A 22,616-nucleotide genomic window follows, 5' to 3' on the forward strand; every position below is an offset into this window, starting at 1 on the left:
TTTTTATATGTGTTTGGCCTCAGCGGTCACTATCACCATGGTTGTACGCGGAGAACTGCTTTAGCCATGACGCTGAGACCCAGAGTAAGGCTCTGTGTTCCGGAGGGGCACTTATGTGCCCTCCCTAGTGAGTTTAAACTATCATCATCTCGCCACATTACACAAAACTGTCAGTGGTGGCAGTGTGTTAATTGATAATGGTGGCACAGGCCTTTTTAGGTCCTGCCTGAGCCAGCTTATGCGCTGCTCTGGCGAGACATTAAGAAGTGGAGTTTTCAAAGTCCGACCACAGCTTTGTGTGGCATACAGTGTGCGGTTACGCGCACAGGCACAAGCAGAGGCGCCATCTGGCTTTCCTCTCGATCGGCCAAGTGCGCTCGCCTCTCTTCAATGCCCCTCCCCCACCACAGAGCGCGTCTCACAGCTTGTTTGTAATTGTAACTTTCAGCGCGTTTTCACACGCGCATTCCTTGTTTTCTTTTGTTGTCAATGGGAAGTTTTACAAAGCTACTGATGTTCGCTTTTCACGGACTCTACGGACCTCAGCATACCAATTTTCCTGCACTGATAAAAACCTTTCACACCTTGGGCAAAATTGTTCATCATGTTCAAGGAATGGAGCATTCTGTGGAAGTTTAGCAGGGGGAGATTCGAAACACTCATACCAAAGAATTGCCCATTCCTTACAGCTTTAATTCTAATACCGAGTCCGTTTGGTTCAAAGACGGATAAAAATGGAAAAGCGAAGCATTCAAATTCACTGTTAATTAAATTACTTTAATGCCACCTGCTGGACAAAAGTAAAATTATACAAACTCATTTCAATTCACGGCGCATGTATTCATTGCATCTTATTTATTATTTTAACTTGACAATGATACGTTGGTAAAAAAAAAATAGGAAACCTAAGAATTAAATAACTTGAAAAAAATGACTCCTGTTAATCTACACACTTTCATGCAAATTGGGCACAAGCTGTCATTATCCAAAGCTGACCACTTAAATATGAAAGAGGCAGTTGTTAAGGACCCCAATCTAAACTTTATGTAAAGCGATTTGGCTGTGGGAGGTTGTATCAGGGCCATATAGTCTTCAAAATTATAGTCCAATTCAACAGACCCAAAGTGCATGCCAAATCTCTCTGGTCGTTAAGGCAATACCAAAACCTTTCCTTAACGAAACCGTGTGCTCCCGCCGAAAAAATGTCCATATCGGAGCAATAGTTTGACAGGCCAAGGTCTACAAGTGACTGCCATAGCTCAACCACAGTATTTTACTCGCATTTCGCCTCCCTATCACACCAAGCAGACTCTCCATGTAAGACACCAAGTCTTTACTAGTTCACACCCAAACCCAGTACAGGATTGGCCTCAACCTCACGTGGTCAGCAATAGATTTCATGGACAAATCAAATCTCAAAGGGAGCAGAGGAGTATTGTGGTATTTACATGGTCTTTATACTGGATTCTTCATAACAAGTAATCAAAGCAGAGCAAACACTGTCCTTCTAAAAGCGTTTTCAGCTTTCTCAAAGCTAGATACTTCACAATGCCCCCATATATCTAATCCAAAAATGGCTCCGCTTACTTCTTCAGCTCTATACATCGAGAACAGGTGATAAAGCCTGGTATAATGTTTGCCTAAGGGATTTAGAGACAGGCCATGATCTGTTTTTTAGTAAAACTGTACTTTTCAGCATTTGCTGAGAACACGAGTGAGTCAGATATCGTGACCCCAGGATTGTCAAGCTCCCTCACTGTTTAAGTTACTCCCACCTATCATTTTTTTTACCTTTAGATTTTTTTTGTGGGTTTAATGCCATAAGCTTAATCTTTTGGACATTAACCACTAACTCATAGGTGGAACATAAGGCAAATCTCTCAAGTAGAATCTCAAACCCTTCTCAGTCTTTGATATTAGCAGGGTGTCATCCACCAAAAAGAGGGGGATTACATTTTTTTTTTATCAGCCAGTAAAGAAGCATCATTGGCACAGTTTAAACAAGCATTGGTATAGCCAAAGGGTCTCGCCTTTGGGACCTTATTAAGTGTTTAGTTATCCGGCACAATATCCTTGGTGCAACAACATCAAGTGTTGCATGGCTAAACACTTATAAGGTCCCAAAGGCGAGACCTATTGGCTATGCCAATGCTTGTTATAATCTGTTGCCTGTTGCAGGGCGAGTGGCGCATTGGTTTCGCCAGTGCCCTAGCTTAGGTAACTGGGTCCTTTGCTACATTCCTAATGCTTGGATGGGGCACGTGTTTGTGGTACTGTTGTGCATGGTAGGATGAACCAGGAGTGTGAGGGTTAATTATGCTGGACAAAATGTAGGTTGGAGTAATACTCCATCGTGTGTGAGGGATGTAGATAGCGGTCTCATTAGAAGTTCAGAGGCAGCATTTTGCTGTGTCTAACAATGTTATACATCCCAGTGTTACCCTCATTAGATTAGTGGGAGGTGTGTGTAGTTTGAAGTCAGCGGTCTCCTTAGAAGTGTAAGGTTAGTCTTTTGACAGGGCCTGCCCATTCGTTCTCTTGAAGTTGCTTTTCATCATCATCAAAATAATTTATTTCGGCCTATAAGGCCATAAAAGTAAAGGAACAATAAAATGCAATACATACAGAAGTTGCTTTTCACAAAAGGTTGATGTGTGTGAGGGCTTCCTTCCTTCATTGTGCCCTTGTTTTTCGTTTCTTCCAGTGGAGATTCTAAGCCTTGCCTCCTCATGATCATCATCACCGGAAGACAATGTGTGGCTGATCTGTCAGGGAATGGATATGCAAAGTTGCAGAACCTCCTTGGTTGAGTCCCAGGGCTACACCAATAGAATACCCAAGCTCAATGTGGACGGCTATTGTAAGAGAAGGTCTGAAACTCCAGTGCAGTGTTGCAGAACTTCTCACTGACCAGTCTAGGTGAAACCTTGCAAGGCATTGGAGAATCATCACCTGAAGAACTCTTCTATGATCTGCTTGAAGTGCGGTGAGTCTGCCATGGACAGACATCTGCTTTTCTTGCTGAGAGAGGGGTGATAAAGATATCCCTTCAGGGGGAGTTTGGCCAGAGAAGCAGCCCAGCCATAGCTGCCTGGTGGATATGCGGACTGGATAAGTGGATTGACACTAGGAATTGAAGCAAGTATGGCACCATGAGCGAAGTAGGGGTACCGTGCTGCAAAGAGACTGCGGTGAGATCCCACTGCTTGTTGCATGTCCACAGTCTCCCCCAACAGAGCCTTGAGGTTTCCTCCCCTCTACTCGCTTGCTTGGGAGAGTTTGGTGCACTTTTCGGTTTGGTCTAAGGGGAGCCCCAATTGTACAGACCCACTTGTGATCTGTCCAGGTCCTGGTGTGCCTCCCAAGGAGTGAAACGCCCCAAAAAACCTAAACACAAATCTGCGGTTGTTGCTGTGGACTGAACTGTACCACTGGTACTATCCATTGCACTCCCATGATCTTTCACCCTCTATTGATGTAGCACTGGGAGTTCTATAGTGCAAACTTCAGAGACTTCTGTAGTCCCTGTACCACCTACAGCCTAGTGGCATAGCTAGGGGGGCGGTCCACCGCCGGTGGCACTTTCCATTGTCGTCAGTCGACTTACGCCCCCCCCCAAACCCACCCCCGCTCTTACTTGCACCGGCCGTCACTAGGCAGCAAGCTTAGGGACCGCCCTGGGCATCAAAAGCTCTAGCTACGCCACTGCTACAGCCTCAACATTCTCTAGGGACTTGTGGGATGGTCAAGCTCCTTGTTTGTTTGGACCTGGAACGCCGACTCCAAGAACTGTGACTGCTTGCCATCCTGACTCCAGCTCGTCTGCTCCTGCCAGAAGCTGCCAGAAGAAGGCAGGTTGGACGACTCAGAGCTGTGACCACATTCGTTGGTGGCAGCTCCAAATCTAAAGGACTGCTGCATTTTGCCCTTGTAAATCTGCTCCCGCCAAGCTTGAGCGCCAGGTTGGGGAACTGGTGAACTTGAACTACAATATTTAAGGGGCCAGTACATCCACAGAAGCACAGTGGGCCCGATTCACAGAACTAATCTGAGACAAAATCCTAAACGTACTACTTTTGGTATTCACAGAAGGCATTTAGTAGTAGTAAAGTTAGGATTTTGTCTTAAGTCTGTCTTAAGTCTGTCTTAAGTTTGTCTTAAGTCGATCTTAAGTTTGTCTTAAGTCTGTCTTAAGTTTGTCTTAAGTCAAACTTAAGACAAAATCCTAACTTTACTACTACTAAATGTCTTCTGTGATTACCAAAAGTAGTAAGTGTCGGATTTTGTCTCAGATTAGTTATGTGAATCAGGCCCAGAGAGCCTGACCTCTGGTCACTGAACATTAAGAAAGATACTCAGGAAGCCTCATTGAGCATTTACCCGTTGATATAGCCCATGCTCCTTAGATTAATCCCATACTCTTTAGAATTACCATAGCTGTTGAACTCTTGTATCCCACACGGTCTATTTGTGTAGTATTTCCTAGTGGCAGAATAAAGCACTTTTTCTTGTTGAAGTAAAATCACTAGCTGTAGTATTTGCTATGGGGTGATATTATATGACTTGTTGAGTTCTGAGTTTCTAAACCCACTCTACCTCCTTGAGTAAGCCTGTAACTACTTGCTTCAGTACTCAGAACCTCAAGCGCTAAAGAGGTTAATTTAGTGCTCAGTTATCAGTGTCCTCAGTGGGACGGCCCCGGGACATCATTGGTAAACTGATTTGGTGACCACAGTTGATGCCCTGTAGCCACTGTGTGCTTCTTGACCCCCAAAGCATTTAAGACACCTTGGATATCTGCTGGACATGGAGTCCCTTCTCATGAGTCATTTGGATTGGGTCTCCTTCCTTGATAGTGTCTGCCTGTGTTATATTCTCTCGTTAGTCATTTTATACATCCCCCTTCCCCTGGTATGGGTGATGTCTGTGGTGTACTGTTGTCTTAGTCAATTCACATGTCCAACTCTCCTCTTGCATAGTGGATGCTTACTGTTAACTTACTCCTCAGTCATATTGTATATTTGTTCCTCTTCCAGGCATAGAAGGTGCTTGTGGTATTATCTCTCTTCAGCAATTTTATACGTTTATGGTGTCTCCCCAGACATTGTGTACGTTGGAGCTCTGCACACCGAGCACAGGGCTGTGGTGCTCCTCTTCCTGAAGGCCCAGAAGAATGTCCTCTGCGAGAAGCCCTTGGCCTTGAACTCCAAGGAAGTGAAGGAGCTAACCTCAGCTGCCCGCAAACAGAATGTCTTTTTCATGGAGGTAGGTGCCACCCCTCAGAGCCTGCAAACAAGTGTCCACAGATAGATCCGTTGTTATAGCGTCTCCCCGGTGGGCTATTGTGTCCAGTCCCCGAGGGGCGATTCCTGTCGACAGAACAATCTTCAGACCCGAACAGCTCTCCACAGCCTCAGTGTTCCCCTCCTTCTGGAAGTAGTTTTGGTTATGGAAAGAATCCCCAGACTACATAATGTCTCCACAGTACCAGTGTGCCCCTTTGTGTTAGAATAGCTCCTGTAATAAAGTCAATCACTGATTAGAACCTGTTCTCAGCCACAAGCATCATCTTCTTAATGATGCCAATGTCCTTTCCATGAACTTTTCCTGATAAGAATGTCCTCCCTTCACTCTTCAGTTTTAGGCTTATTTGGCCTTAGCCACATTGACCTCTTCTGCTGTGTCTTGTAGGCCATGTGGAGTCGGTTTTTCCCAGTCTCGGAGCAGATCCGCACCCTGCTATCTCAGAAGGCCCTGGGGGAGGTGAAGGTGGTCCGGGCTGAGTTTGGAGCCAGCATCCACCATGTCTCTCGGCTGGTGGAGAAGGAGCTCGGGGGAGGATCCATCTTGGATATTGGCTGCTACTGCATCCAGTTTGCCATGATGGTCTTTGGAGGCGAGAAGCCAGAGTCAATTACAGCCAAAGGGTTCCTGTACGAGACGGGTAAGCAACTTCTTGGAGAACGTGCAGGAGCAATTATGTAGGATTCATTTCACATGAATTTGGGAACACTGTTGATTGCCTTTTGCTCTAAATCAGACCCAACAGGATTGAACATTGTGAATAAGTGATTTTGAATTGCACGGGCAGAATTTCTAATGCCTGCGGCATGCTAGGGTATTTGAGGGACTATTTACTCATGGGAAGTGGGTTGCTGGAAGTAAAATTAAAACAGCACAACAGAAAAAAGGTTTCTTTGTTATCTTTATGACTCGTTTTCAGGAGTGGAGGAGACGGTAACAATCATCCTGCAGTACTCTGGCAAGCGTCAGGCCATCCTCACCTGCACCATCATGGCTGCCATGCCCAACCAAGCAGCAATCTGTGGCACAAAGGGAATCATACAGGTACTGGGGAGGGAGAGGGACACAGGGTGATCAGGAGGCAAATGCCATGAATTCTGAATGAATGTATGCAGGTCTGACTAAATGTACATCTGAGCGTCTGCAGAATGCAGTGCTGCGTGTGTATGTGTACGAGAGCATGGATGACCGATAAAGCAGCACTGGTCTTGGGCCAGCGACAAATAAAATAGGGGGATCTAGAGATCTGACACATTCAGACTATCTCACTTGAACAGACTTGTAAAAAGGCCTCTGCTGGTTCATAGTGTGTGTGTTTAGAGCTGAGGGTGAACGGGCTATCTGGGATCTCTTTTTGCATTATGCCATTGGCAGCTATTGGCCAGACTACCCAGAATCGTAGATCAATTATGTGTTTTTTACTGGATAAATTGTCTTGGAAAATGTCCGAATGATATCACTGCTGATCTAATGGTAGCTATGAGGCAGCCCCGAATAGGATTAACCCTGCCCCAGCAACATGTTAAAAAAGAGTCTGAATTATGGTGGAAGTGCCCGGGGATAGCTTTAAACTATGGTACGAGTGAGCCCCCAAGACCTGCTTATGCTTGGAGACTTGTTGAATGTTACTGTATAGTGTAGCCCTTTGGGCATGATTGAATGGGTTTACCAGTGCCCAGGTGATGTCCTTAAGTCACGTCCAAATGATGGCACGTTTTTGGCAACAATGGCTTTCAAGCAAGACTGAATGTTTTGGGTACCTTAGGGCCATGTAATGTTCACTCTTTCTCTGCTCTCCTGTCCCTTTTATACAGACTTAAGGCAGGACTGAATGATGGCACAAGGGCCACTGTGCATGGATGAATGGTATGACACCTTCCCCCAAAGACTTCTTGGCTCATGGCGTAGCAGGGTCACACATTCTCTAAGGTGGCCAATGTACCATGACGGCATACGTCTAACTTTAAATAGTGCCCTCTGCCAGAGATGACTTTGAATCATAAAGTCATCTCTTCCCTCACTCATTGCCTCCTTCTTTACAACATCTTTCTCTCTTCCCTTAGATTCCAGGCTTCATGTGGTGTCCAACGTCTCTCATAGTGAATGGAAAGGAGACAAAGTTCCCTCTTCCACCCACCTCCAAGACCATGAACTTTGACCACAGCACGGGGTTGAGCTACGAGGCTGAACATGTGCGGCAGTGCCTGCTGAAAGGTGAGATTCTGGAGCAAGGAGCCTTTTATCATTCCAAAAATAACTATAATTAATTAATTAAGATTTGAGGTAATGTGAGAATATAAACAATATATAAGACTAAAGGCCTAGTGCCATGTGGCATCTGAAATTATAAACAGGAACTCAGCAGTCTTGCCATGCAGATATAGGTGCACGATTAACTCATCCAGCGTGTTGATTATAAACTATATTCAACTATGTCAAATAAACCCTTCAACTCCCCACTATCTGATCCAAGGTGCTAGAGTCTTTGCTGTACTAACCATTCATCATTCCACCCTTGGAGTTTGCTTTCTTTTATTCATCAAGTTGGACAGTGTTGTCCAGGCATGTCCACTTGAGGTCATTATGTGATACCTGGTCTGTCTCAATAGAGCCCTATTCTCTGAATACAGTGCCCTCCCTTCTAAAGAGGACCCCAGGCCTTCTGTGCCATCAGGAAAGAGCTTCTGAAGTGAAACCAGGCCTTTCTGAAGAGCTCCCTATTCTTCCAAAGAGACCTAGACATGTCTGAAGAGATTTCTGTCTAAAACGAGGCCTGACCCTTCTGAAGAGTGAGCTGGCCTTATAAAGTGAACCCTGGCCATTTGAGTAAAGTCCTGACCCCTCTGAAGAGAGCCCTGACTTTTCAAAAGAGGCATAATTGCTATCAACTGACCTTACTTCTTCTGAAATGGTAGATATATTGCTCATAAAAGTGAAAAAACTGCAACCTGTTACAAAATGGAGCAGATTACTGTATTTTGTAACATCCTCTCTTATCAGGTGTCTTGAGGTTTTTCACACTTTTCAAAGGGTGCAGTGACTCTTGAACTGAAGATCAGCACAATGAAGCCATCAAAAGTAGTTTATTCAGGCCACACTCTGTGCCACAACAACAACTATCTATGCTTTGAGTACAAATCTTTCATAAAGCACCTGAACATTCCAAATGAGTTAACATAGGAAAAGACCAAACAAATTAACTATAGTGGAAGAACATACTGCATCTTCTCTGTTCACCCAAAGCAACCAAAGACAATACAAACTCACACACCAAAAACAACACTGTCGTGTAGTTTCTACAAATACATAGGATCTGCGCGTTTAGACGGCGTAAACAAAGGGATTGGTATCCAGACTGATTCCAGGTGTCCCCAAAGGATAGGTCAGCCTTTAGACCAGCTAGCTCACAGTGCCACCATAAGCCCCCTAACGTTACCAAGAAGCGAATAGTTTCTAGCAACTATCGAACATGACAACACTTGATCCTTCAGGATTGTGGGAACAGTACAGTACTTTTCACTCAGTCGTGCTCACTTAGTCTCATGGAAATACACAGAATAATAGATGGGGAGTTTTCAATGAGCATTTATTGAACTAGCAGCATTCTAGTATAAAACGTGTGCTGCGGCAACCATGAGACAGAAACAGATGTATAAGATTACGAGCACCAACAGAGTAAATAAAAAGTGGAATTCTACCATGGTGCTAAAACAGTGAAAATTATGCAGGCAAATAAATACATGACAGTAATCAAGCGTACTCCCAAGATGCAAACCCTACCTAAGTGTATCTAGCATATATGTGGATGTAAAGCTAAGAATCCCCTAGGAAAGAGCCAACTGCATTACCTGATTGGAGAGAACGAAGAACCCCGTCTTGGTCTCAAATTGGACTACCCACAAGGGATGTCAGACCGCTGTGTGTTGTAGCTTCTGCAGGCCAGGACCTCAGCTTCTAGTGTCAGCGTGAAGCTTCTCCTCCACCTATCTAGTGTTGGTATGGTTCTTTTATACCATAAAGATAGCCTCGGAGTTCATCACATAATTGATGTGTTGTAAGTACGATTATGCAAATGAGCCTAGAACAATACCTGCGATTTTGCAAAGTAGTTCTTTCGCCTTAGGATGAAGATGACCATGATATTTCACATAGAATATGTTCATGCTGTTACGTACATCATGCGCAGGGACATTTTAAAGAATCCACATTCATAATAAATGAGGCTAGTTTCCAAGAAACTGTTCGGCATTTATTCAGCACATAACTGGGTAAAAGGTCAGTGCTAGAACCGTTATGCAGAGCAAGGTAGGACAAATGTAGGTATAAGCTCGTGTAGCTACCTAGGCCTAGATTGGGGTACATTGGGGGTACATAACACCCACTCCTCATCCAAAGAATGACAAGGTCAACTAATGCTAAAATTCGCCGGTCTAAAAAGCATAAAAACATTCTTATAAAAACTAGCGTAAAAACATCTAAAACATGGTATATGTAAAAATAATGTAAATAAGTTTAAAAAGCTCTATATGTCCTCCTTTAAATAGTAATTATACTGTTATGCCCACTGAGCACATCAAAAGCCATGGTGCTCAGTGACAGAAGGAGAAAAATAAAACAACACCATTTTTGAGAATACCAATTTGACCTGTTTTGAAAAAAAGCAAATTTTTCCCATCATACAGAGAGCTAAATGTTTATGTACCCTGTATGGGAGCTGCAACATCACTGTCACTTGCATTCGCAGACGACAGTCCCTGTAACACCTCTTGTGTCTGGTCAATGGAGCAAAGCTGATCATCTTCAGTTCCAGCAGCAGCCGATGAGGAATCACTCGAAACTTGTGTGCTGGTTATAGAGCTGGTATCAGTTCCGACAGAAGCTAAAGCATCCCAAGGAGGCTCTAAGAATGCCATCATCAACATGGGCTACGCGCTGAGGACACTGTAGTATGTGGGCCTTTAAGGGATCCAGTAGTACGTCTACGTCCGGTCGTGCAACTGATGGAAGTGTTAGACATATGTCCAACAGGCATTCATATCCGTGGAATAGACAGCGGAGCAGAAGGCAAGATGCAGTCTACCCAGACTGGTCTGAATGATAGGAACCAATGCTCGCTTAGCTCCCGAAGCAGAGGTGTGCCCAGATGGAGTATGATGTGTTCAATAGTTCAGAACCTATGCTTTTAAATAGGTGCACAATACCCTTCGTATCAGACATGTTAAAGATACGAGGAACTATTTCCCCAAAATGCAGCGGGAAGTTTGTAAGGACTAGCGCCTGTATCTCAGATGAAGACCTTGCAACCTGGAGATCAAAAGTCTCTTGGGCTGAGGTTAAGGTCACATCCTTCTGCAAAAGCATGGCTTTCAGTCTGCTCAGTGAATCAAACCATATGAAGGAAACATTCAATGAAGGCCATAGCGTTGCCTCCCTAACTGTGTGGGTCGGTGGAAACAATACCTGCATACAACAAGTAACCCTAGAACTTACTGTGACAAGATATGCGATGCCTAGTACCATCCCACAGCAACCTTGATCACTCAGCATCAAATAGCTTCCGTTTGAAAGCAGCTTGAACACCGGATGAATCACGGCAGCTGGGGAACCCTTCAAGTAACATGATAAGTTGCCAACCAAAGCATTGCAGGTTCCGTGAAGCGAACCATCATTGCAAACTAGACACCCACTTATAGCAGTTTCACAGTCCGAACCACTAAGAAAAACTTCAGTGTCCCCATTCCTGCATCTAAACCTGAACGGTAATTCCAGTACTCATGTATAAATCCCTCTCCAGATGCTTCACACCTGCCTACTTGCTGGTACTGTAGACAGTATTGTAATTGGAATGTCATGACTGGCAGTGTAATATAGCCATGGATTAACCATTCTGTAGAAGGTGACTCAGCCACGGTGAAAGGCAATTGGTCCAATTTTTCAATGTGTAGCATTGTATATTTTGCATCTATTTGTGCCATTGCCATCTGTCTTTCCAATGAATTGTATGCCGAAAACAGAGTCGTGCTGTTGATGTATCGCCAGGGCACGTGGCCAGAACGCAATGATTGAAGCGTCCAGCTTAATAATAGAATGGATCGCAATTGATTGCATGTTCTATTATATCTGTAGCAGAAGACACAATGTTACCAGTGAATAAATTCTAGATGATAGTGTGGTCATGCCATTGTTGACCACTGCCAGAGCCTTTTTTAGGTTAACCCAATCAATCTCACGCAATCTCTCAGCAGGCTCCTGCTGGGAGATTTTCCAAACCTCATTGTAAATAAATGGCTTCTGGGGACCTAACAAAAAAATCCCTAAGATCCATGTCATCTGAAAGTAAGGACAAGTATTCTTTCACCTGGGATGGTGTTGAGGTTTTTAGCCATTCTTGGCATAACCTCCCAACACTGTAAGATGTCATCACCCCGTGTGTTCTGTGTGTACATAACGCTGGTCATGCCTATGGATACTGAACCCTTTGGTGGTACCCCTGAATCGTGACTGACACCTATTAGTGTTAATAGGCCAAACCAACCATCCCTTCCAATTGGCGTCAGATGAATTGTACGAACCATCATGTAGAATGGCATCTAATGTATCCTCACTGAGTTGTGTGTAATGTTGCCATCCCTCAAAGTGTGTAAGTGAGGGAATCCGAGGTAAGTTAAAATACTTAATCTTGGCTAGCCCAAGACAATACGTTTCTTGCACTGTGTCATTCAGGAAGATCATCTGATGTGGTATGAGGCAGGCTCTAAATAAGGCCTTAGTTCCCAGAACTTGCCAATCAGACAGATTTTGTGTTTATAGTGTCCTTCCAAAAGTTGAAGCCCTGTAAAGACAGTTGGAAAATAAAGGAAGCAGAGTATATCTGTTTCGTGTTAGTGAGCATATTTTTCTTTGCAGGTGTTGATGCGAGCTTATAATAATAAGAGGTCAGGTCTGAAGTGTTAAATCCAGACAATTAAGCAAACTTGTGTGCAAATGTGTTTGAACTAGCTTTTGGCGGTGTTGGGAAATGTTCTCATTGATGTTAAGTGAAAACATTATGTGGGATACTTGCTTTGTACAAGAAATGATGACAATAGTGTTGATAACAAAACATGGTGTCAAAATTAGATGTTTCATCATACAATTCATTGTTAAAAAATGCAGCAGATTGTTCTAAATCAGACAGCATAGTATTTACGGATTTCAAAGTCCCAATCATCAGAAAAAGTACTGGAGGTGATGATGTCACTTAAATACATTTTAAATAAGTTTGGTATTTTTTAAAGTTCAGTAGGACCATATACAACATAGCAAACTCTGTCCCATACTATTCTTTTGGGAACTGGAACTGCGGTTTGTGGACCATGTTCATATTTTGTGCTGCAGAGTGTTTTGGGATTTCTGGTTCACTTAGATCCAATGAGAAAGTATCAAAATCAATGAAGTAGCCAGACGCAGTTTGATCTATCTTTGGTAGCTCAGCAGGTTTTTTGGAATTGGCAGATGTCTCTGCTTGAGACATATTCACATAGATGTCGGTGTTAGGCCGAATTGAGATCTGAATGTCATTTTTAGATTGAAGTCATTCAATTTCAACAGGTACAAGCTCCATTTCGTGGTTCATAACTGCTTCACTTCGTGGAGTAGAATCTTCAAATGTAATTAATCTTTCTGTGTGAACTTCCTGTATGGTAGAGAGAGGAAATCTGGTGCTACCCAGGGGCCGACGCGGCCTACTATTCAGTATCGGCCACATAGTGTGGTTTGATCAGATCAGTTGAGACAAATCTCTTTTCTTTCTTGCTGGCAAGGGGCGGTAGAAGTACTGTTCTTGCTCCTTGAAAAGCCAGGAAAGGTACAGGCCCAAATTATTTTTTTGTCCACAATCTTTTTTCTGACCAGGTCCCCAATCTTCGGGACCCATGCAGGTCTTGCCGGAACAACTTTCACGTCTCCAGTGGTGGTGTGTTTTACTGGGACGTTGCTTTTGAATGCCCAGAATTAATTGAGTTCCTGTAAAACAGCCAAACGATCATTGATGTCAAATGGTTTTTCATCCGCCACTGTACTGCCACAGTCGAGGTCAGGTACACACATTCTAATTCCAAACAAGACTTGGTATGATGTACAGCCCCTCCAGAGAACTTCTTAGCATGTTGTTAAGTGCCCTCTAGACCCCACATAGGTGATTGACCCAACTGCCATTCGAGCCTAATACCCTTGCAGTTAAGGATTGCTTCAAGTCCTGTTTTCTTCTCCCCACAATCGAATTTCCCTCGTGATGATATGGAGAGGAGTACTGCAATGCAACACCCAAACCTCCCATTACTTCTTTGTAAGCCCGTCAGCTAAATGCAGGGCCACAATCAGAATGTAATATGCCTGTGCGTATGTCCCTATAAAGACTTGCAAATCCTTTATAACAGTTCGGTCATCAGCTGAGCGCTGAGGGCAAACCCACAGGAATCTAAAGCATGATTCCACTGCCACCGCAGTAGTCAAAATAGACACAAGCGAGCGGTCTGTCTGATATCAGTAATGGTGTTTGTGGTGGACGTGCTACGGTGGAACCGTTCATCTGCTGACAGATGTCACACTTAAGGACATAACCCTTTGTCTGTCTAGTAAGACACGGCCACCAATAACGCTGCTTTAGTAATGAAATAGTTGCAGCGACACCTGCGTGTGCTGAACCCAGACCCTCGTGTGCAGCTAAAATTAATCCTAATCCACAATCCATATTTGGTATTACTCTATCCCCCACTCCTGGAATTTGAGCATATGGAATGTTTTGTGCATCTAACTTGTAGTAGTACTTGAGTCGAAAACCTTTTGGCAAGTCTGAGCTGTTGTTGCGCGTAGCGTTCACAGCTATCATTATCTGTCCGTCTATTCTCGTACTAGAACGAGTGATTGCAGAAATGGCAGCATTTCGCACTGTCACCTTGGCAGCTTCATCAGCCAGTGAATTCCCTTCAACGTGCACGCCAACATGCTGTTGACTCAATTTGTGGATTACATGAGCCTGTGGCAAGCCTTTTTTCAGCTCTGCCACCTGGTCCAAAAGCAATACGTGCTTTATTGTGCAGCCTTTGGAATCTCGAAACCCATTCTGGCCCCAATAGTGAAGATATTAGTTGTATGACTGGACACAATAAAATTAATTGCACACAATAAGTGTGGGGGATTCTTGATCCGTATTATTTAGTGCCAGTATCTGGGCTTTTAGTTCTGCAAGCTGTGCCGTGCTATCTCCTAGAGACTGCGTCTGTGTATTGCTAGGACGGAACTTGCTGCCCTGCATACGTCACTTCACAATCGCACATGCTGCTCTGTATTGCTGTTTAACTTCCTACGACAGGCTGGGCATGTCTGTCAGTGTAAACTATATATTCGTACTGATCTAGAGGCATTATTTAATCCAGGAAAGGATATTCTTGTTCATACTGCAAGAATGCTTGTGTTTTAAATGTAGAATCAAATTTGTAGTCTACATATGTTGCAGTGAAAGAATTAGCCCAAAGTATCCATCGCGGATGCAGTGCTTTTGCGTTTGAAATGCTTGCTTTGGTAACAGCCCCTAAGGTTGATACTGGAGTCACGTCAATTATGCATTTCCCCATAGCTAGTGCTCTTTCTCTCACTACAGCCGTCTGTACTGCGGTCAGTATCTTTTGTGTGGATGCAAAACGCATTTCAGCGTTTGTGTACAAATGAGATTTGTGTGCAATGGGTACAGTATCGTCTTCATTGAAGGTGAGGTGAGTGTACCCAGATTGACCCGCGACTACACGGATCACCAAATTCATAGTGTTTACACATAAGTAAGTGTTTGGAAGCTATCTTATCAACTTGAACGGAGCAAAGAATTTCTGTGTGTTCCTGAGTCCAATGTTGAACTGAAAAATCAGGTCTGATTAGGCCGTAGAAAGGTTTTAGCTTTTGTGCATAATCCAGAATGTATGTTCTGCCAAAATTTAAGAATCCTAAAATGGATTGTAAACCTTTCAGAGTTTTCAGAGTTTGGAGCAGCACACATTTTTCGAAAACATTAGCTGCCAGGCTTTTTCCTTTACTCAATAACTCATATCCTAAAAAAATAGGACAGTGAGGTGGGTAATTTAAGATTTTTTAAAGTTATATTTATAGCCCACAGTGGCGAACCCCAAAATTATGTTGTTCACCCTGTGTAAGTGATCCAATAATTCATCATCCGAGAGATAAATATCTACATAGGACAATGCCTCCTCATCACAATTTTGAAGTAACTCTGTTACTCTTGCTGAGAACAACCCAGGGCTTTTCTTTTTTCTTGTTTAATTCTTTTTGATTGAAAACCAGTTAGAAACAAAATAAAGGCTTTACATACCATATAGTCAGCACATAGTAAGTTGCATACCAGTACGTAGTAAGTCTCAGTTATTTCAAACGATCCTCCCCATTAATTTACGACATCCGGATTTGGCTCTTTTAGGGCCTATCAACAGTATGTACCTTCCTACTCTGCTTCCACTCAACCTCCTGCAGCCCCCGTCAATCCCCTGGTCCTGTCCCCTGTATGCCATACATGCTCCCCAGACCCTTTCCCACTTCACAGGGCAGTCTCTCGCTGTATACACCACATATTCTGCTCGTTGGCACCAGTCCAAGTCTGCTTTCCAGTCAGTGTCTGCCTGCACCGTAGTAGCTCCCCATGCCCGGGCAAAGTTTCTTTTAGCCACTCCGGCTGCTAGCTTTAGCCATATCTCTTTATACCTGGGCCAGTCGTGTTCCCATGTAATCCCTAGGAGCAACCATTTGGCCTCGAGGGGGACCTCCATCTCCACTATCCGTGATATTATTGTTGCTACCCGTGTGTCAGAGTACCGGGCCCTCCACGGAATCAGAATGGATGCTATTTCCCAATGCCCTCCTACCTGTGCACCATGCCAATAGTTTCTAGCAAGGTTCACCAGCAAGGGGGAAAGGGGATTGGGATCAAGTAGAGACAACTCCAGTTTGTAGGTGGCACTCTCTCTAGCCTGGACCCTCGCTTGGGTAATTCTTCTTTACGGATATACTTACCGTTCCCTTGAAGAGGAGAGAACCTAATGCACAGAAAAAGGAGACAACACATACATCAAAACTACTCTCAGTATTCCTAAATTTCTTATCTATTGCTATGTCTAGAACTCCTACCAGTGTCTTTTGGAGTTTTACCTTCTCTTCTGTATATTAATGAACTCTATTATGAAGATAGCAGCACTGTTCAGATTGAGGACAGTTCCACACATAACATTAATACTATTGGAATGCCTGCAAAGAGCGTCAATGTCCTTTCTTTAAATAAGGAAGACGTTCTCCAATCTCTTGATTCAGCGGATATAGCGTCTCAAACAAAGACAAAACATTCAAGAGGAGGCGCGCAAAAAGGAACAGGGGAAGGATAAACAGGGAGGAAAGGAAAAGGAAAGAACGCAAAAGGGAGGCGAGGCGAGTTGCAAATTGAGAGTTTTAGTTCTTTGGGAAATGTTCAAAGGATCTTGCTGACTTCTCAGGATAGATGACCATTTGAGGACTCCTTCCAAAATCACTGGTGTTCCTGACAGAACGTCTTCTACGCAGCTGCGCCACGACCGGTAAGATCCTCCCACCAACTTAGGGACGTTTCTTCTGAGGATACGCTGAACAGAAACTGCTGCTCACTAGAGAGACACTGCTCTCTTTCTTCTGAGGATGCGCTGAATACAAACTGGTGCTCACAAGGGAGATACTACTCTCTTTCTTCTGAGGATGTACTGAATACAAACTGCTGCTCACAAGAGAGATACTGATCTCTAGCCGGGAAACTGGATTGGCTATGGAACTCAAAGGATAGACACTCTCTTTCAAGAAGCAGTTCGGCAGTCCAAAATATGCCCACCCCTCACTCGGTAATAACTGAGGAGGAACGGACAACGAAACACTGTCTAGTCTGGGATTTCAAATTGGAATGCGCAGAGAAGCGTGTGCTCATGTCTCGAATCACAAGTTCTTGCTAGTCCCTCCAAAATCAATGAGCTGCACAGGCTCAGAAAATGCAGAAGCCATCTTGTAATGTCTGGGTCTAATCTAACTCCGCAGATTCTTCCAATGATTTATCACTGGAGGCTTCACTATGACCTTACCACTTCTTTTCTGACCCTCCCTCAACTTGCCCTAAGTAAGGGAAATGACATTAATCTGATTCCTGACACCGTGTCCAGAAGCTCCGTACCAACAGGCAATCCCATAGGCTATGGAAAAAGGATCCTTCGCTCTCACAGCCCCTCCTGCACAGGGGGGACTCTACCTTACCTATTCTATGCAGGAGGGTCTGTACATAATACACCCTATGGAGTACCTTAAACTGGACCAGTGTAAAACACACTTATAGCTAGTTCCCGGGGGGCCTGGAGGGACTCAGCCCAGTCATCATCTTCAAGCGTCCCCAGGTCCCCTTCTCATGCCGTCTTCAGGGGACCTAACAAGTATGGAGAGTTATTCATTATTTTCTTATAAATCATTGACATCCCTTTGGTTGACAAAGCTTCTGTCAGTATTCGGTCTTCTAGTGGTGATGAGTCGGCCAGGTGCTCACCTTCCTGCAGGTAACACCTTAGTGCGTGTCCTAATTGCATATAGCTAAAGTGTTCCGACTCCACTAAGTTGAATTCTCCCTGCAGGTCCGCAAATGTTATGTAAGCCTGATTCCTCCAAACATCTCCTAAGTGTTCTATCCCAATGAGTTTCCATCTACGGAATCCTTTGAAACCTCCGATCTCTGGCAGGTCTGTGCTGCACCAGAGTGGAGTCAGACCAGTGAGTTTCCCTTTTCAGTCCAGAAACTTGGTGGCTTCCCTCCATACTTCAATACCCACCTGTGTGTGTCGCGGCCTGGGGCCACTTCGATCCCCCCATAGAGGAGCTTCTCATATCCTCCCGTATCCATAGATGCTCTCTCTACTCTATATGCTGGGTCAAGATGATCGTTAAATGCCCAGTCATTCACAACCAATAGATGTGAGGCCCAATATTATTTCTGAATATCTGGTACTGCAAGACCTCCATCATACACCCCTTGCTACAATTTGGCAAGTGCTATTCTTGGTGTTTCCCCGTTTCACAATAACCTATGGACTTCCTGATTAATCTCTTTAAACACTGTCAGTTGAATTTTACATTGTGTATTCTGAAATATATATATAGCAGCCTCAGTAGACTCAAAATTTTGTAAAGAGCTGCTCAACGGTAGAGATCCCCAGTGCGTCACATCTCCTCTAAGTCTTCCCAGCTGTGGGTCGACGTTTTTCGTAATGAACTCCCGGTGGTCTTGCGGGATATGGATTCCTAGGTACTTAAGCCCTTCCGGTACCTAAGCTCTTCCGGTCTCACCGGGGCCAGTCTCGAGGCAAACCGGGGAGTCTCACCTGACAGAGGATATATTATTAATTTTGAGCAGTTAATCATATATCCAGAGTGCTCCCCAAAAATGCGGAACACTTGCATAATCCTGACTATTGAGCTCTGAGGGAGTATGCTGTACAACAGGATATCAGCTGCATACAGTGAGATTATTTCTTCCCAGCCCCCTGCACCTATATTCTCCATATCTGGGAATCTTGCCTAATCCATGAGGCCATGGGCTCGAGCGCCAGGGCAAATAGCATGGGGACAATGGGCAGCCTTGCCAGTGTCCCCTTCGGAGTTCAAAACTGCGTGATATTGTCCTGTTGACCCTAACTCTAGACAGTGGGGCCTGGTAAAGCAATCTGACCCATGTCCTGAACTTTAGCCCAAAGCCAAGCTTGTTTAGCACCACAAACAACCCGTGGATATTCTTATACCCTTGGGGCAGTCTACAGAATTGGCATTTAGAGCTGAGCACTGAAAATGCTGTCAAATGTCTGCTTTCAGGTGCTATATTTTGGCAGAAGAATCCATTTGAGATGTCTAATGTTGTTTTGTATTTCTTCCACACAATGTTATTCATTAATGCCGCACTGTGTGCATTTTGTACTGCAAATGTTTTCGTGCATGTGTTCTAATGCCTGTAGTCTAAAACTAGAAGGTATGAATTGTCTGATTTCATTATGGGAAACAAAGGATTATTCATGCAAGAGGTTCAATTCTCAATCATACCCTGGTATTCAAGTTGATCTAAGATCTCCCTGACCTGTTTCTCTGCGTCCTGCTTTATTGAGTACTGCCTCTGTGGAGTAGGAGTAATTTTTTATGGGATTTCATGGTGCGATGAATCAGCATTCCACTCTACATGATTGCGGTAAAGTGCAGGAGCTAGCGCTAATGCCCACTCCTGCGCATATGTATGTTTGAGTGACTGGAACGGGGTCGAAGAAAGCTGGTAATATTACATTTTCCTCCTTTGGGCAATCCATGATGACCTCAGGCGGCCAATCTTTTTCAGCCAAAAGGATATTGTATACATAAGTCAGGTTCTCTCAAAATAGACCTTTCACTTTTCTGGGTATGTCTCCCTCCATTTGGAGGGTAATTTCATACAACTGATGTGGGACACTTTCCCTTGTATCAGGTGTTTCCATGGTGATATGTTCATTCAATGCTGCTATCACCATTCCATCAGGCTCTAGAGAGCTATTGCTACTTCTGCAGCACTGTCTAGCATCGTCAGAGCCCATTCCCCGTTCAGTAGTAGAGTCCTCAGTAGGCTGGAAATTTCGTATTTTAAGGCCAGCTACCTTCTTCTTTTTAAATTGAGGTTTACTTTGGGGTTTATCCTCTTGTTTGATAATGTAGTCTGAAGTGCTCGCTCTTCTGATCTGCATTTTGACCATCCTTCCCTCTGTTAGGTTTTTAATATTGTCACGGTTTCTAAGATTCGATTTTCTGTCAGAGGGCTCCTGTTGAGGAGACCCACCCCGTGATTGTGATGCATTCCGCTTATAATTCTTTGATTGTTTGTTATCCCATTTCTTTCTAGAAGAATCAGGCGCTTGCTTTGAGTGGTCTTTTTCAGGATTACCCATTAATTGTGGTTACACAGGTCTAGCTCCCTAGCTTTCTCTACCCAGCGAAGCATAGGTATCTTCGATTGGTAGTTCTCACTCCTGTTGTGCAGGAGTGCATTCCGATAGGTACTGGCGTATAGCCACCACTGCTGCCTCTCCTTTTATGTTAGCTACTATAATTGTGGATACCTGGGCAAAATTTCCTATCAATTTCATCCCCAAGTCCAGGGCATGTTCTGCCCCATATTTATTCTGTATTTGTTTCAATCATTCTGGTATGACTGCTATTGAGAGGGTTCCATGAGTTCTGGTATAAATGGCAGTGAAAACTGTACCCCAAGTGGTACAATCCTCTATCGGGAGAGCTATTCCCATTGGCAAGCAAACTGTCAGAATTCTGTGTTTTTCTGGTGAGCCCGTGTGGGGAAACTCTGCCTCAAGCGGTGCTATTTTCTGTGCAATCCAGAATGACATCTGCTCATATTTACTGGGCATTCTTCCCATAACCGCGTTCAGCATTTTTGGGGTGATTTTTGTCGCTGTTCCTTGAGGTTGACCAGCTTGAGTGACTCTTGTAGGTTAAATTGTAAGTGTTTGCATTACAAACTGTGTAAGGTTTCTGTGCAGTTTCACTATCTCTTTATAAAGTGTATGTACGTCTGCTGCTGGCAATGTATCAATCTCAGGCCGCGGTGTGAAAGCAGCTAGGACCGGCCAAATGGCTCCCTCTCTGCTGAGCGGACCGAGTCTCACATTTGTTGTGGTGTGGGGGAGGGCGCCTTTAAACCAATCAATGTGTTCTAGGATAGTTAACTGGACTTCTGTGTCCCCAAATGGAAAGTATTCTTCAGGAGTCTCATCTGGAATGTAAGTATGAAACACCTTAGTGTGTGCATCTGTAGGTGGAAATTTGATCTCTGAATAGAATACCTCTGTCCTGAATGCCCTGTGTGCCTCAATAACGAAGGTAACATGTCCACCCATTGCTGGGACGCCATAATCTATTAATTTCATAGTGATTGGATGTCTGTAGTTTTCTGAAATGTTAAGAGCACCTTCCTGCTCAGCTTCCTCCCAACTAGCACCACTTGTACCAGCGTCTCCAGTCTGAGACATTGTGGTAGGATGTATTTAAGAAAAAGAGAAAGTTTTGCACAATGTGGGGAACTATAATCTTTCAAGTTTGAACAAACCTACAGCCAGTACATAGTATATACCTACTCAGCTGCAGAGGATTTTCCCTTCCCACTCCAGACATCTCTGGTTAAATGTGAGTAGGGGTCTCTGAGAAAGCACAACTGAACTATTCAGATTTGACTGTTAAATAAGAACTAAACCAACGTTGGCACCACCATGTCGTGTAGTTCCTACAAATACATAGGATGTGTGTGTGTAGACGTAAAAAAAGGAAAAAGGATTGGTGTCCAGTTTGATTCCAGATGCCCCCAAAGGATATGTCAGCCTTTAGACCAGCTTGCTCACAGTATGACCATAAGCCCCCCTAACCTTACCAAGGAGCGAATAGTTTCTGAAAGCTACTGAACATGACAACCCTTGATCCTTCAGGGATCGTGGAAACAGTGCAGCACTTTTTGCTCAGTTAGTCGTGCTCGCTTAGTCTCAGAGAAATACACAGAATAAACGATGGGGACATTTTCAAAAAGCATTTATTAAACCAACGTCATTCTACTATAATACATGTGTGCTGCGACAACCATGAGACAGAAACAGATGTATAAGATTACGAGCACCAACAGAGTAAATAAAAGATAGAATTTTATCATGGTGCTACAACTGTGAATATATGCTGGCATATAGATACATGACAGTAATCAAGCGAATTCCTAAGATGCAAAGCCTACCTAAGTGTACTTAGCATGTATGTGGATGTAAAGTCGAGATTTCCCCAGGAAAGTGCCAAACCCATTACCTGATGGGAGAGAACGAAGTACCCTGTCTTGGTCTCGAGTTGGACACCCCGCAAGGGATGTCAGACCCCTGCGTGTTGTAGCTTCTGCAGGCCGGGATTTCAGGGTCTAGTGTCAGCGTGAAGCTTCTCCTCCGCCTATCTAGTGTTGGTATGGGTCTTTAATACCATAACGGTCGCCTCTGGTTCCTTACATAATTGATGTGTTGTAAGTACGATTATGCAAATGAGCCTAGAACAGTACCTGCGATTATGCAAAGTAGTTCTTTTGCTCTAGGATGAAGATGATCATGACATTTTACACAGAATTTGTTCATGATGTTGCATACGTTATGTGCAGGGACTTTTCTAAGAATCCTCATTCATAATTTGAGGCTAGTTTCCACAAAACTGATCGACATTTATTC

The 22,616-nt window shown here is 43.9% G+C and overlaps 1 protein-coding gene across 1 annotated transcript in view; it reads left to right on the top strand.

Moving 5' to 3' along the window:
* DHDH (dihydrodiol dehydrogenase) overlaps window positions 1-22,616 on the top strand; it is a 98,280-nt gene that overhangs the window by 51,757 nt on the left and 23,907 nt on the right. The window contains exons 3-6 of the mRNA XM_085616304.1: window positions 5,102-5,265; window positions 5,692-5,944; window positions 6,224-6,348; window positions 7,368-7,518. Coding sequence (XP_085472430.1) covers window positions 5,102-5,265; window positions 5,692-5,944; window positions 6,224-6,348; window positions 7,368-7,518 — 693 coding nt within the window. The remainder of the gene's footprint in view (window positions 1-5,101; window positions 5,266-5,691; window positions 5,945-6,223; window positions 6,349-7,367; window positions 7,519-22,616) is intronic.

The sequence above is a fragment of the Triturus cristatus genome, chromosome 7, assembly GCF_964204655.1.
Source record: "Triturus cristatus chromosome 7, aTriCri1.1, whole genome shotgun sequence".
NCBI classification, from domain to species: domain Eukaryota; kingdom Metazoa; phylum Chordata; class Amphibia; order Caudata; family Salamandridae; genus Triturus; species Triturus cristatus.